Below are 16,412 nucleotides of genomic sequence, written 5' to 3'. Positions count from 1 at the left end.
GTAAGGTTGGGTATGTAAACCAGGAAACCCCCGGGGAGGTTGGGTATGTAAACCAAGAAACCTGGGAGGTTGGGTATCTAAACCAGGGGACCTGGGGAGGGTGGGTATGTAAACCAGGAGTCCCGGGGAGGTTGGGTACGTAAACCCTGGAGCCCCAGGGAGGGTGGGTACGTAAACCAGGATACCCGGTAAGGTTGGGTTTGTGAACCAGGAGACCTGATAAGGTTGGGTATGTAAACCAGGATTCCTGGGGAGGTTTGGTATTTAAACCAGGAGACCTGGGGAAAGTGGGTATGTAAACCGAGAGCCCTAGGGAGTGTGATTATGTAAGCCAGGAGACCCGAGGAGGTTGGATACGTAAACCATTAGACCAGGTAAGGTTGGGTATGTAAACCAGGAGTCCCGGTGAAGTTGGGTATGTAAACCAGAAGACCCGGGCAGGGTGGGTCTGTAAACCAGGAGACCTGATGAGGGGGTTTGTGATCCAAAAGACATGACTACTATTTGCACTACAATGTCTGTGTTGAATAATTTTGAAGTAGATGGTAAATATACAAGCTGTACATGGACTGCACTGAAGGGGAAACCCAACAAATATGGTGCAGAGGTTTGTTTATTACATTTACAAAGTGAAACTATTATATGACATGAGCTCATAACATGCAACTTAAGATGTTTACTTTGATATTATTTGATGATTATGGCTTTTAAAAACCTCAATTTGAAAATCTCAGAATATTTTTTTTAAATTATGACAAATTGACATATTTCGGTTTGAATGCAATGAGTTGATATCATATATTAGTTTCACATTTGAAGTTGAATGCTGGAATGAGTGGAATTTTACACCATATTCAATTTTTATGAGTTTCAGCTGTGTAATTTAATGAGTTAAAACATGCAGCATTTCTCTGACTACAATTGAACATTCACCTACCGAAAATCAGGAGCACTGTGGCAAATTTTGACCACAAACTTAGTCACTGTCTCTCTTCATCCACATTTTTAAATGAGAAGACAATCATTTCAATGTAACAAATAATGTTGCTAACATGATAGGTGGCGTTAGTTAGTACCTGTTGTATTTACACCAGATTTAGTAACATGTGATATTAACTCATTATATGCAAGGTGAGATATTTTTATTTATTATGTGTTTGATGATTATGGCTTACAGCTTATTAAAACCTATGGAAATCTCAGTAAATGTGGGGTCTTAAAAAGTGTAAGCCAAAACCGCCAAAATGATAGCAAAAAGAAAGTCTTGATATACTGTATCTCATTTTGCATGTAACGAGTTGATATCACATGTTAGTTTTACTCTCGAAGTTAAATTCCTGACAGGAATGGATTTTTAAATGAGATTCCATTTTTGTTTGTTCCACCTGTTTCAATGAGATGTGGTTGGCAGAAAACCTGCAACTTTTGTCTGACTAAAATTGGACATTCACCTACCGAAAATCAGGAGCACTGTGACAAATTTAGTAACAAGTGATATTTACTCATTACATGCAAAGGGATATATTTTTATGTGTTGTATTTACATATGTAAGCACAGTTGAAATATTAATAACAATATAATAATGACCTTGGTGTTCTCAAAGTCGTAATCGATGGAATATTGCAGCTTCCCCAGCTTCTCCTGCTCCTTCTCCTCTTCCTCCTTCTCCTCCTCCGTGAGTCCCGTCTCTCCCTCGTCATCGTCGTCATCCTGAGGTTTCTGTGGCCAGGGAACGAAAACAAGGCGACGTCAAAAACTCGAGTCCCAACGCCGAGGGCTTCCAGAAACTAGCTCGCATGCCACAGAGTCCAGTTTTTGGTGACTGCTTACCAGCCCAGTGACCCAGAACATGTTTGAATTCAACTATCCTACCACTCTGTCCTCCATCTTAGGGCTTCTAACATGCTGGTGCAGGACAGGGACAATGAGGCTTTGCATGCTCCTTCCTCAGCATTCCAGCACTTTCCTGGTTGCCTCCAGGCTCAGAGGCTCTTAAGTACAGAACTACATCCGTCATGATCAATGCTCGGGGGATGTTTTAGTCGGGTCATCTCCGTATTAGACCTCTTTTCCACCGCACAGAAGCAACTTGGCTCCACTTGACTCGGTTCAGGGAAGGTTTATGGCTCCAAAAGTACTGAAAGTTTTTGTATCTTGAGGGACTGGACTGGAGCAAAACAGGATCTTTGACCCCAAACAGGGATGTGATGTTTGAGTTTAGGATAGGGTTGTCCCGATACCAATATTTTAGTACTGGTACCAAAATGTATTTCGATACTTCTCGGTACTTTTCTAAATAAAGGTGACTACAAAAAATGTCATTATTGTCTTTATTGGAACAAAAAATGTTAGTGTACATAAAACATATATTTATTATTGTCATTTAGTCCCTAAATAAAATGTTAACATACTAGACAACTTGTCTTTTAGTAGTAAGACTCCTAATTAGTCTGTTGACGTATGCAGTAACATATTGTGTCATTTATCCACCTATTATTTTGTCTACATTATGAGGGACAAACTGTAAAAATTGATTAATAATCTACTTGTTCATTTACTGTTAATATCTGCCTATTTTCTGTTTTTAACATGTTCTATCTACACTTCTGTTGAAAAAAAATAATCACTTATTCTTCTCTTCTTTGATATTATACATTAATTTTGGATGATACCACACGTATAGGTATGGATCCGATACCAAGTAGTTGAAGGATCGTACAATAAAATATAATACCTAATACATAAAATACTGATGTAAAGGTTAGGTGTCGCAATGTTTTCTGTTTTAACATGTTCTATCTATTCTTCTCTTCTTTGATACTATACATTAGTTTTGGATGATACCACACAAATAGGTATGGATCCGATACCAAGTAGTTGCAGGATCATACAATAAAATATAATACCTAATACATAAAATATTGATGTAAAGGTTAGGTGTCGCACTGTTTTCTGTTTTAACATGTTCTATCTACACTTCTGATAAAATGTAATAATCACTTATTCTTCTCTTCTTTGATACTTTACATTAGTTTTGGATGATACCACACATTTAGGTATCTATCCGATATCAAGTAATTACAGGATCATACATTGGTCATATTCAAAGTCCTAATGTATTCAAGCACATATTTACTGACTTTATAAACATAAAATGATTTTTTTTTTAACAAAAAAAGATTTTGTGATGCTAAAAAATAATAATGTAATCATAGTAGTATCAACTAGATATGCTCTTGTACTTGGTATCATTACAGTGGATGTCAGGAGTAGAGCCACCCAGGGCATTTGTTTACATTGTGATGCCGGTGAACTATTGTATCCCCCCACGGTGTGTAGTGAAGCACGTTTAGCTATTCCTCTTCCTCCAGTGATAATGCTACATGTGAGAAACATACTTTATTTGTCGCCATGGAGGCCAGGATTAGTGATTTAGAAGTAGCTAAAACACTGTGGATGGACTTTAGCCGCTAGCTAGCTAGCCATGTCTTAAAGCAGCTCTTCCTGCTCTTCAGTGTTATAACTTCACCTTTTTCTTTACTTTTTACACCAAAATGCATCCATTCTCTCTTTTCTGTCTACACACTGTGTCTGCTTGTGTGTACTCAGTGTGTGCGCGCTGCCCAACATAGCAATTTCATGACCGGTACTTTTCAAACCGAGTATGATCCCATTTTTTATATATTAATACCGCGATACTATACTAGTACCGGTATACTGTAGAAACCCTATTTTAGAAGTATCTTAGCTCAGATTCTAGTGCAGGATGACAAAAAAACACAAATCTTTGAGTAAATCTGCCAATAGAAATGTTTTTTCATTTTCCTTTTCTGGGTATACAAGACGACTTAAAGGGGTCACAGTATTATTTTCTACATGTAAACACTTCTTTGTGGTCTACATAACATGTCATGGTGGTTATTTGCTCATAGTGTTTCATTTACAGTCCATCTTCCAAGATGCTTTCTGACAATCTTATTAACGTGCCTCCACTTTGACTGTTTTTTCCCCGTCATCTTTTTTGTAGTTTTTAGCCTTTCCCTAGCAAGTCTAATGACAGATATAACTTAGAACTAGGGTTGTCCTGATGCCAATAATAGGGTACCGGTACCAAAATGTACATCGATATTTTTCGTTACTTTTCCCAATAGAAGGAACTATGCAAAATGTCAACATTGGCATCATTTTAACAGGAAAAATCATGCTACATTAAACACTCACGGCCAAAGAAATTTTTTACAAGAATAGAATATCATTTAAAAGGCATTTAAATGGCATCGAACGTCTGCCTTGTGCTCCTCGACTACAGTCTTTACCGGACCGAACAGCAGGACAGTTGTAACAACTACATCATTACTCTTTATAACTCCTTGTGCGGATCTGAATGTTCATTATGTCAATGTTTACCTAAGTATAAGCACAGGTGCTAATACTAATCGCCACATGGCGTGTTTTTAAAGCAGCGTATGTGTGTGTGCTCTTTTAAGAATGGCAGTATGTGGGGTGAGTGACGTGAGTAAGTGAGCCCAAAACAAGTCTGCAGGCCCGAGAGCTTTTTCAATTCGGGCTGCAAGTACTCTGTAAAACCCTACCGGCAACAGTTAGAGATGCTACCTGGGTAGAAGCCCTTAAGTCCCACCTTAAAACGCATCATCTGTATACTCTGGCTTTCAAGTAGACTGTTTTAGACCAGTTGACTTGCGGCTTATCTCTCTTTTTGCCCCCCTCTCCTGCAAAGAATGATTACGGATAATCCCAGAAGAGATACCGGTCTGGGGGAGGTGCTAACTGTTCTAGGTCTTAACCTATGGTGGACCACTCTTCTATGATCTGGATGGAAACCTCCGACAAACCCTTTGCTTGCCCCCAATGAACTGGACTCTCACATTATCAAGAATGATGTCATTGTGGTTTGTGCAGCCCTTCGGGGCACCTGCGGTTAAGGGCTATGCAAAGAAACTTTGATTGATTGAAGTATTTTTTAATCTGAGTTGACATATTTAAGGTGATTCAAGGCAGTACTTCAGCAACAGGCTAAGTTAACGTTAGCATACGTGTTAACAATATTCTGCTGTGACTTCAACAAGTCAGGCCTGGTCTTGGTTTCTTGTTTGATGACTGAAAAACATCATTAGCACATATAAATGTCTTTTGAAATGAGTCGATACTGTGTAGTGGAAAAGGGGCAATAGAAGTCTCGCGAAGTTAGCGTTAGTGTGACATATGATTCAGGTTTAAAGGGAACAGCATTTATGAATGACGATCAAATAATGCCTTTAAAACTAAATATTTGGCCTTTTGGAATTGTTGTGTGTGGAACTAGAACTGTTCCTGAGGATCTAGGGAGTCATGCAGTTTTCTCATACTCCCATAAACCCATCAAAACATGCCCTTTAGCACATGCATGGATTAATCGTGTTAGACAATCCTCATGACCCAATCTGGTCCACATTGGTCCCATGAACAGTTGTGTTGTTAGACGGTTAGACTCTCCTCTCCGGAGGCGCACAACATGGCTTCCCAGAGGAATTTAAATCAAGTTCAAGCCAAAAGGAGTTTCATTCCATTGCCAGTCCACCTACCGTAGAGCGGGAGTCCACCACGGTCAAGAAACACAAGACAGACACAAAGCCAGAAAACAGGAAGGAGAGCAGAGTGAGGAAGAGATTCAACTCACGACACAGCAAACACAAAAGATGGGCAGTCGCCGAGCACGCCATGGTGGTGAATGATGACACATTTATCTTGTTTGCATTGTCGACGTTAATTCCTCGCTTTAATCAAAGAGTGGCCCAACAATCTAGGAAGGGAGTCAGTTTTAAAGGTCTCAAATTAGCCAACTCATTTGTCAAATGAGTTGGTTAATTCGTCAAATTAGTTGGTTAATTTAAACCTTTTCCACACAGGAAAAGGTTGGAGTTCCATCTCCATTTTGGGGAAGAGATAATTTCCCCAAGTGGAGGAGTTGAAATACCTCGGAGTCTTGTTCACGAGTGAGGGAAGATAGATAGATAGATAGATAGATAGATAGATAGATAGATAGATAGATAGATAGATAGATAGATAGATAGATAGATAGATAGATAGATAGATAGATAGATAGATAGATGGATAGATAGATAGATAGATAGATAGATAGATAGATAGATAGATAGATAGATAGATAGATAGATAGATAGATAGATAGATAGATAGATAGATAGATAGATAGATAGTACTTTATTGATTTAAGAGTGGATCGTGAGATCGACAGGCGGATCAGTGCAACGTCTTAAGTAGTGTGAATGCTCTATCGATCCGTTGTGGTGAAGAAGGAGCTGAGCCAGAAGGCAAAGCTCTCAATTTACCGGTCGATCTGCGTTCCCATCATCACTTATGGTCATGAGCTTAGGGTTATGACCAAAGGACAAGATCATCGGGTACAAGCGGTCGTAATGAGTTTCCTCCACCGGGGGGGCGGGGCTCTCCCTTATAAATAGGGCAAGAAGCTCTGTCAACCGGGAGGAGCTCAAAGTAAAGCCGCTGCTCCTCCACATGGAGAGGACCCAAATGAGGTGGTTTGGGCATCTGGTCGGGATGCCACCCAAACGCCTACCTGGGGAGGTGTTTAGGGCATGTCCGACCGGTAAGAGGCCACGGGGAAGACCATGACATGTTGGAATGACTATGTCTCCCGGCTGGCCTGGGAATGCCTCGGACAAAGTGGCTGGGGAGAGGGAAGTCTGGACTTCTCTGCTTAGGCTGCTGCCCCATGAGATGATCTTGGATAGGTGGAAGAAAATGGATGGATGAATGGATTTATCAAATGTAGTTTTTGTCACCACGAATACAAAACACAACATAAGGTCAAATGAAGAGGCCTGTCCTCATTTCCTACAAGATAAAAAGTGGTTAACATCAGTAAGTGGATGAGAAACAGCAATGCGGGGGCCTCATGGACGGCCGTACCTCACCGCCTTCCATGTTCTTCATGTTGAAGCCATCCTTGCCTTTCTTGCCCTTCTTGTTTTTTTTCTTCTTGCAGCAGCACTTCTTGATGATGCAAAAGCAGCAAGTAAGGACCAGCAAAGCGGCCACCACGGCGATGGCGATCAGAGCCCACGGGGGCACTGGCGAGGAAGCAGAGTGTCAAATGAGTGCAAGTCTTGGTACCCCATAAGTGGAGGCGGCACTCACATGGAATTTTGTCAATTTCATTCAAGAACTTGCTCTTGATCTCCTCGAACATGTCGTTCTTGTTGATTTCCGTGTTGTTGTTGGAGCCTGAGTTTTCTGCCACGGTGGAGATGACGGCCAGAGTCGGAGCCATGGTGACGGTAGTGGCGCCGGTGGGCTCGGCGGGTGCCACGGCCTGTGGCCTTCTGAACAGGTTGAACTTCATGGCTAGAAGAGACGAGGCGTGGCGTCTCTGGAACATAAGGCAGACAGAGAGGTACAGGAGGTGAGATTAGGCAGCGGCAGTCAAATTTTTTTGAATCAAGGACACAAAAACAACAGCTGTCAACACTACTCAAAATGTTCTTGGAAAACTGCTGACTTTGGAGTAGTTGCAAAGCAGCTTGTGGAGACATCTTTATCATCTTTGCCCGTTGTCCCCACATGGTCCCTCCATCTGTCCTGGGACAGTTCCTTCAGCTGCCCCATCGCCAGTTTTTCTTGGTCGTCCCCTCTTACTCTTCCCCTTGGGGTTCCACATGGGTGCCTGTCTTGTACAGCTGGTGGCCGGCTTTCTCAGAGTACACATATCATAAATTCCGGACTATAAGCCGCATTTTTTTCTGAGCTTTGAACGGTGCGGCTAATTTATGGATTTTTCTTCACTGACGGCCATAATGCAAATAGTTTTGAAAAAGACAAGCACCCATCCATCCATTTTCTACCGTTTGTCCCTCTCGAGGTCACAGGGGGGTGCTGGAGCCTATCTCAGCTGCATTCGGGCGGTAAGCGGCGTACACCCTGGACAAGTCCCACCTCATCGCAGGGCCAACACAGATTGACAACATTCACACTCACATTCACACACTAGGGACCATTTAGTGTTGCCAATCAACCTATCCCCAGGTGCATGTCTTTGGAGGTGGGAGGAAGCCGGAGTACCCGAAGGGAACCTATGCAGTCACGGAGACAACATGCAAACTTCACACAGAAAGTAGTTCGAACCCAGCGCCTTCGTATTGTGAGGCACACGCCCTAACCCCTGACAGTGGTGTGTTATTGTTTGTGCTATGGCGCCATCTTTTAAACGAGGTGCTGCATTGCCCTTCTGTTTAAACTGAGCTTTCAACTTGAAGTACAAGTGCCGTTCCGTCTTCACAACATATTTACCTGCGACTTATAGTCCGGTGCTGCTAATATACGGGAGGGGGAGGGATTCTTTCTAAAATGTTGTGTGTTTTATATACCAGTATGCTTTGTAGTCTGGAAAATAGCGTAATCTTCCACCAAATGGGGAAAAAAACAGATACTACATTGATTGCTTCATTTGGAAACAAAATATTTACTAAATATTGCTGTGTAAATTACTCATTTTACAATGTATGTATGTGTGACTTATAATCTGGTGGTGCTAATATATATAAATAAATGTTATTTTTTTCTAAATTTCAGTAGGTGCGGCTTATATACCAGTGCACTCTATAGTCTGGAAAATGCGGTAATTTGATTCTTGCCACATGTAAACTCACCCCAAGAGTTTTTGGATTGATTGAAACTTTTATTAGTAGATTGCACAGTACAGTACATATTCCGTACAATTGACAACTAAATGGTAACACCCCAATAAGTTTTTCAACTTGTTTAAGTCGGGGTCCACGTTAATCAATTCAGAGAGTAAAACTACATGTCAACAACATGTATTGCAAGATGGAGGTCTGGTGTAGAAGAGAAGGTTGAAAAGGTCTTCAGTGATGAATTAAACAAATATACCATCTGTGCACGAGGGCACATTCCCAAAGACGATAAACACAAACTCATTCATTAATGCGAGACTTGGTGTCTGAGTGACAAATGGACAAAAGTCTCTGTCTCTCCGAGCATAACGATCCAGAGGAGATGGATGAGGCGGAGGGATGACAAAATTAAAGAAGGAGGGGGAAACAGGGAGGGTGTGCTCTCGTTATGACAAGTTGGCACTGTGGCTAAGTTGGATAAAATGGCTGCTGGCGAGGAAATAAAAGACCTTGGCTCTGAATGCCAGCAGTGGTCTCAGGGGAGGCTGGGTTGAGGGTTGGCACAGGTCTATGTGTGAGAAAACTGTGAAGTCACTGGACCTGCTAGGCAGACAGGCATTCAATCACCATACTGTATTGTTGTCTTTGCACTTAGCGCCACTAAATAATGAAACATCTAGTCAAGACCCTGCATGGTATGCTGAAGAAGAAGAAAAAGACCTTGAACGCCGAATGTACTGTAGACAAATCTATAGACATTAAGGGTCAGCTGTGTCCTACATCATTCTGACACAGATTGACTATGACTGCAAGGAAAAGCAGATCACAATTTGTACACAAGACATTTCGGAAAGCTTTACAGAAAATAACAAAAAGGCTAAGACAAGATATAATACTTTCAGTTGTCATATGAACGATTAAATAAGTGTTTTCAGCCTGGACCAAAACATCTCCTGGAAGACTATTCCCAATTTCTGTCATGTGGGGGTCGCATTTTAATGCGGGATCGTTCCTCCAACGCAAACATAGACACTCCGGACAACAACTAAAAGGTAAGAATGATGTAATAACAAAACACTGGTACAAAAACAGACGAAAAGAAACGCGTGGCGAAAACACAGAAGCTAGTGCTAACACTAGCACAGGATCAGGTAACAAGAAATCTAGAATTACCAACGAAACAGTTGCATACCGCAAACAAGGGACCAAGCCCGACTGACGGGACAAGGCAGGCTTAAATAAGGAAGTCATTAACAAAAACAGGTGTGCGTCAGGAACCCTCAGCAGGTGAAATTAATATGTTGCCATGGTGACCAAACTGACTCACAAAAAGGTACACAAACAACAAAGGGAGTCCAAACTAACAGAAAATAACTAAACTATACATGATCCAGACTACGGATCATGACAGTACCCCCTCCTCAAGGACAGATACCAGATGTCCATAAACAAAAACAAGCAGGGTCAAGAGTCACGGGAGGGCGGAGGGAGGAATTGGCGGTGGGTCGCCAGGCCAAGTGTCCCCGAATCCACCGAGGCAAAGTCAAGTGGCGGCGGCGAGTGGAACGCCACTGCAGCCGGCGAGGCGGGCGACCAGGGAGCGGCCACATCCGTGGCCGACAGGGAGGTGGATGCACTTGGCGTGGCGGACGACCAGGGGTTGGCCACATCCATGGTCGACGTGGAATTTGGCACGTCGCCGCCGTCGTAACAGGCGTGGACGCAGCAGAAGACGAGGAGTCAGGCGTGGACGCAGCAGAAGACGAGGAGTCAGGCGTGGACGCAGCAGAAGACGAGGTGTCAGGCGTGGACGCAGCAGAAGACGAGGTGTCAGGCGTGGACGCAGCAGAAGACGAGGTGTCAGGCGTGGACGCAGCAGAAGACGACGTGTCAGGCATGGACGCAGCAGAAGACGTGTCAGGCGTGGACGCAGCAGAAGACGTGTCAGGCGTGGACGCAGCAGAAGACGTGTCTTGGCATGGCGGTGCTTGGCGGCGTGGAGCTGGTACTGGTACTTGTCGTAGAGCTGGTACTGGTACTTGGCGTGGTGCTGGTGCTGGTACTTGGCGTGGTGCTGGTGCTGGTACTTGGCATGGTGCTGGTACTGGTACTTGGCGTGGTGCTGGTACTGGTACTTGGCGTGGTGCTGGTACTTGGCATGGTGCTGGTACTGGTCGTGGAGCTGGTGCTGGTAGTGGTGCTGGTACTAGTCGTGGAGCTGGTACTGGTAGTGGTGCTGGTACTAGTCGTGGAGCTGGTACTGGTACTGGTCGTGGAGCTGGTACTGGTACTGGTCGTGGAGCTGGTACTGGTCGTGGAGCTGGTGCTGGTACTGGTCGTGGAGCTGGTGCTGGTACTGGTCGTGGAGCTGGTGGAGGCGGCCTAGGAGGAGGTTGCGGCTTGGCTGGGCGCAGTTGTGCCACTCCCCCCGCACCCCCCCCCCCCCCCAAGGGGCGGATACCAGACGCACTTCTTGCGGTCTGGAACCGTCTTTCGGGGTGGGTGGAGGGAGGTTAGGAGGTGGGTAGAATCCTCCCCTAAAAAATGTTCAGCCAGTTCATTTTCCTCCCCTAAAAAATGTTCAGCCAGTTCATTTTCCTCCCCTAAAAAATGTTCAGCCAGTGCATCTCCCTCTCCCACCTGAGATTGTGTGGGAGAACAAGAAGAAAACGTCCGTGTCGTGGGCGGGACTAGAGCCATGGGGGGCGGAGCTTGGCAATCAAAAGAAGACTGAGGAAATCTAAATTTCAAAAAAATGTCCTGGTAGTGTTTTATCTTTGAATTATAAGATTTTGTAGGTGACTTACACCTGGAGACAGAAGGCACAACAAGAACATTATGGTCCGTGACTTCCTTAGATGACGCCGGCGGAATGATGTCATCGCCGCGCGCCGATTCAGTGACGTCATCAGAAGTGGGCGGAGTGACGTCATGAAGAGTGGATGGAGTGAGGTCGTAGCCGGAGTTCATTTTGTTAGCAGCCCAATCAGAAAATTGTTTGGCAAAATGAGTGACTGGATTACCAAACATCGGCGGCGAGGAAAACTTTGCTGCTTGTGGCGTCTTGCTGTCCGGAGGAGTGTGAGGGAGCGGCGCGTCCCGGTAGCGAAGTGGAGCCCTTTTGGACGGCTTCCGTCTTCGATGACGCGTCCGGTACTGTGGTGGATCGATGTCCTCGGGCCATACGGAGGTGATCGGAATCAACTTGCCATTAGGACCCCACATCAGGTCCTGGCGCTCCAAGGGCGAGTGGCGTAGAGTCTCCGCTTCCATAGCTCTCCACGTACCTTGCTCCACATCTTCAGAGTCTATGGCGAAGGAACTGTAAGCTTGGTCCCTTCTGTCACGTGGGGGTCGCATTTTAATGCGGGATCGTTCCTCCAACGCAAACATAGACACTCCGGACAACAACTAAAAGGTAAGAATGATTTAATAACAAAACACTGGTACAAAAACAGACGAAAAGAAACGCGTGGCGAAAACACAGAAGCTAATGCTAACACTAGCACAGGATCAGGTAACAAGAAATCTAGAATTACCAACGAAACAGTTGCATACCGCAAACAAGGGACCAAGCCCGACTGACGGGACAAGGCAGGCTTAAATAAGGAAGTCATTAACAAAAACAGGTGTGCGTCTGGAACCCTCAGCAGGTGAAATTAATATGTTGCCATGGTGACCAAACTGACTCACAAAAAGGTACACAAACAACAAAGGGAGTCCAAACTAACAGAAAATAACTAAACTAAACATGATCCAGACTACGGATCATGACAAATTTCACTGAAACGCAGCCTCACATTGTTTGGTCCTGACTCTGGGCACCAGCTGCAAACCCCTACCTGAGGTTCTTAGAGCTGTATATGGTTCATATGGTTCTAACATGTCACCAGTAGACCACTCCGGGAGTTTCTCAGAGCTGGAGTTGGTTCATACCGTTCTTATATGTCACCAGGAGACCACTCCCTGAGGGCCTTAGAGCTGGAGATGGTTTAAATGGTTCTAACATGTCACCAGGAGACCCCTCCCTGAGGTTCTCAGAGCTGGAGATGGTTCATATGGTTTTAAACATGTCACCAGGGGACCACTCCCTGAGGGTCTCAGAGCTGGAGATGGTTCATATGGTTCTAACATGTCACCAGGAGACCAATCCCTGAGGGCCTCAGACCTGGAGATGTTTCATATGGTTGTAACATGTCACCAGGAGACCACTCCCTGAGGTTCTCAGAGCTGGAGATAGTTCATATGGTTCTAACATGTCACCAGGAAACCACTCCCTGAGGGTCTCAGAGCTGAAGATTGTTCATATGGTTCTAACATGTCACCAGGAGACCACTCCCTGAGATTTTATCAGAGCTGGAGATGGTTCATATGGTTTTAACATGTCACCAGGAGACCACTCCCTGAGGTTCTCGGAGCTGGAGATGGTTCATATGGTTCTAACATGTCACCAGAAGACCACTCCCTGAGGGTCTCAGAGCTGGAGATGGTTCATATAGTTCTAACATGTCACCAGGAGACCACTCTCTGAGAGTCTCAGAGCTGGAGATGGTTCATATGGTTCTAAAATGTCACCAGGAGACCACTACCTGAGGGTCTCAGAGCTGGAGATGGTTCATATGGGTCTAACATGTCACCAGGAGACCACTCCATGAGATTTTCTCAGCGCTGGAGATGGTTCATATGGTTCTAACATGTCACCAGGAGACCACTCCGTGAGGTTCTCAGAGCTGGAGATGGTTCATATAGTTCTAACATGTCACCAGGAGACCACTCTCTGAGAGTCTCAGAGCTGGAGATGGTTCATATGGTTCTAACATGTCACCAGGAGACCACTCCGTGAGGTTCTCAGAGCTGGAGATGGTTCATATAGTTCTAACATGTCACCAGGAGACCACTCTCTGAGAGTCTCAGAGCTGGAGATGGTTCATATAGTTCTAACATGTCACCAGGAGACCACTCTCTGAGAGTCTCAGAGCTGGAGATGGTTCATATGGTTCTAACATGTCACCAGGAGACCACTACCTGAGGGTCTCAGAGCTGGAGATGGTTCATATGGGTCTAACATGTCACCAGGAGACCACTCTCTGTCCATACAGTTCTAACATGTCACCAGGAGACCACTCCCTGAGGGACTCAAAGCTGGATCACCAGGAGACCACTCCCTGAGGTTCTCAGAGCCGGAGATGGTTCATATGACTCTTACATGTCAGAGATGTACGTTGGCATGTTTGTCCTCAGAGAGTCCATCCACAAGCAAAACTGGGCTAAGTGTCTCATACTATAATTTATTCTCAACAGACCAAATGCTACGGACGATCAATCAGTTCACTTTGGAATGTTCTGCCCAATGTTTTTTATGAAGCTTCTTTCTACTACCGTTAGATTGCTTTACAGCCATTTGGTAGTTATCCCACGTCCGGGTGACTCAGCTCTGCCTGGAGCAAAAGAAAAGTTGCAACGCCGCAGCTTTTAAGTAGACGATCTTAAAGCATGTTGACATTAAATGTCGTTAAAATGGATAAAACACTTACTGGAACAATACTGCCAAAAACTGAAATGAAACAGTAAACAGGAATTTGCATACCTCAGTTCGTCTTGAAATTATATCACAGACTTGTATCTCAATAAAACAACACCTGTTATTATTATCTGGTAACACCGTTCACACTTGATTGAACAACTCAAGATTTATCACCGTAATCAAAGACCAGGTCCCCCAGGCACTGCCCTCGACCTCCAGCCAAAACACAACATACCGGATCTGACGGAGGAGTTCAAGCACCTCTGGGTCTGGTTTACAAGTTAGGGAAAGCGAATCAGGGCAGCATTTGTAGGAATCCCGTTGCTATCCTGAACCGACGGCTGTTATACTGATTGATTAGGTTCCCTTTGTTATCTATCACCAGCTCTGGGTAGTTGTCAGTTGGACTCGGTGAGGGTGAGGAGCTCAGTCTTCCTTCGCAATGAGAGGAGTCAGATGATGTGGTTAGGGCACTGTCAGAATTATTGTATCAAAGTTATCACAAAATGTTGTGTTTCGGCAAGCAGAAAAAAGCTTTCTTTGATCTTACCAATCAAAAGGCTGGTGAAACTCCACTGTGTGGGATAGGAAGCAACATGAAGGGGTCTGTTTCTTTGATCTATTGTAATCCACACGAAGATCTTGTCTTGACCCGAGATCTACAAAGCGGAGAGGAAGCAGGACCTGACCCCTCCCCTCCAGGCACCTTTTCTTTTAACTGTTTTGTGACCAAAGGCAATGGTTGTTTACGACCCACCTTCCCTTAGAAACATCTGTCGCTATGTAATCAGGGAAAGTCCAAATAAAAGAGGAGGCGCGCAACCTTTCATCAGAGCGTGGTGGGGGACTGTACGAAGAGCTGAATTGAATTCTATCTCTGTTTAATTCCTTGCTTCTTGTCTGTTTAATGGATATCATCGGGGTTTTGAACCTGACATGCATCTCCTTGGACATTCCACCAGGACCATGGTCCGGGAAGATAATGGATGGATGCAAGGTCGGATGAACGGAGAGATGGATGGATGAGAAACAAAACCCAAAATTTTAACACAAATGTCCAGATGTAGAAAAGAAGTATGAACATAAACACAAAGGAGCATCATTCTTTAGATCTTTTTACTGTGGTGCTTTCACAATGTGAGTACATGTGTTTTATATGTGTCAATCATTTTTTATCATTCCTTGTCCATAGGTCACTTTTTAGGTGGGGGTATTTCCTCCCCTCAGAGGAAAGTTGAGAATCTTTAAAGATAATTTGTGTCTTCACTCGCCTCAAACATTGCAGGTTAGAGATGTTGTGTAGTATCTCAGATGTAAACATTAGATAATTAAACATCCTAGAATTCAAATGTAATACAGATATTGATGTTTTAGTGCCTTTAGGGCTAGCATCTAGCTCGCTCTTCCATGCGTGGGTGAGTTAAAAGCAGTTAACCCTTTTTATACCTGAGAGCACTGCAGTTTAAGGTTGTACGGTATACCGGTACTAGTATAGTATGGTGGTACAAGTGAATCAAAAATGGTACTATACACTGTTTGAAAAGTACCGGTTCCCAATATATATCTTTTTTTTAACGGTCATGATATCATGTCATGATGTTGCTGGTTTTACAAGCAGAGGAGCATGTTCGGCAGCGCACACACACAGAGTACTTGCAAGCAGACACAGTGTGTAGACAGAAAAGGGAGAATGCAAACATTTTGGGGTCAAAAGTAAAGATAAAGGTGAAGTTACAACACTGAAACACCCCTCCTTTAAGACATGGCTAGCTAGCTAGCAGCTAACATCCATCCGCAGTGTTTTAGCTACTTCTAAATTAATAATCCTGGCCTCCATGGTGACAAATAAAGTAAGTTTCTTACAAATACCATCATCACTGGAGGACGAGGACTAGCTAAACATGCTTCACTACACACCGTAGGAGGATACAATAGCTCGCCGGCGTCACAATGTAAACAAATGTCAGCGGTATTTAATCCACTGTAATGATACCAAGTACAACAGCGTATCTAGTCGATACCATTTTTATTACATCAATATTTTTTGCATCACAAAGTGTTTTTTTTTTTTTTGTTTATTTTAAAATTCATATTATGTTTATAATGTCAGTAAGTATGTCCCTGGACACATGAAGACTTTGAATATGACCAATGTACAATCATGTAACTACCTGGTAACACGGATCGATACCAAAATGTGTGGTATCATCCAAAACTA

General features: G+C 43.9%; 1 protein-coding gene across 3 annotated transcripts in view; it reads right to left on the bottom strand.

Moving 5' to 3' along the window:
• Window positions 1–16,412, bottom strand: part of LOC133541779 (synaptotagmin-2) — an 83,838-nt gene that overhangs the window by 15,003 nt on the left and 52,423 nt on the right. For 2 of the 3 annotated variants that reach the window (XM_061885375.1, XM_061885369.1), the window contains exons 2-4: window positions 7,178–7,409; window positions 6,950–7,110; window positions 1,589–1,720 (exon numbers count right to left, since the gene is read on the bottom strand). In XM_061885375.1, coding sequence (XP_061741359.1) covers window positions 1,589–1,720; window positions 6,950–7,110; window positions 7,178–7,382 — 498 coding nt within the window. In that variant the 5' untranslated portion in view covers window positions 7,383–7,409. The remainder of the gene's footprint in view (window positions 1–1,588; window positions 1,721–6,949; window positions 7,111–7,177; window positions 7,410–16,412) is intronic. The other variant, XM_061885382.1, reaches the window with a different exon arrangement.

This window comes from Nerophis ophidion, linkage group LG02 (assembly GCF_033978795.1).
Source record: "Nerophis ophidion isolate RoL-2023_Sa linkage group LG02, RoL_Noph_v1.0, whole genome shotgun sequence".
Lineage (NCBI taxonomy): Eukaryota > Metazoa > Chordata > Actinopteri > Syngnathiformes > Syngnathidae > Nerophis > Nerophis ophidion.
Note: the sequence above shows the minus strand (reverse complement) of the source record. Positions and strands in the feature narration are given on the sequence as shown.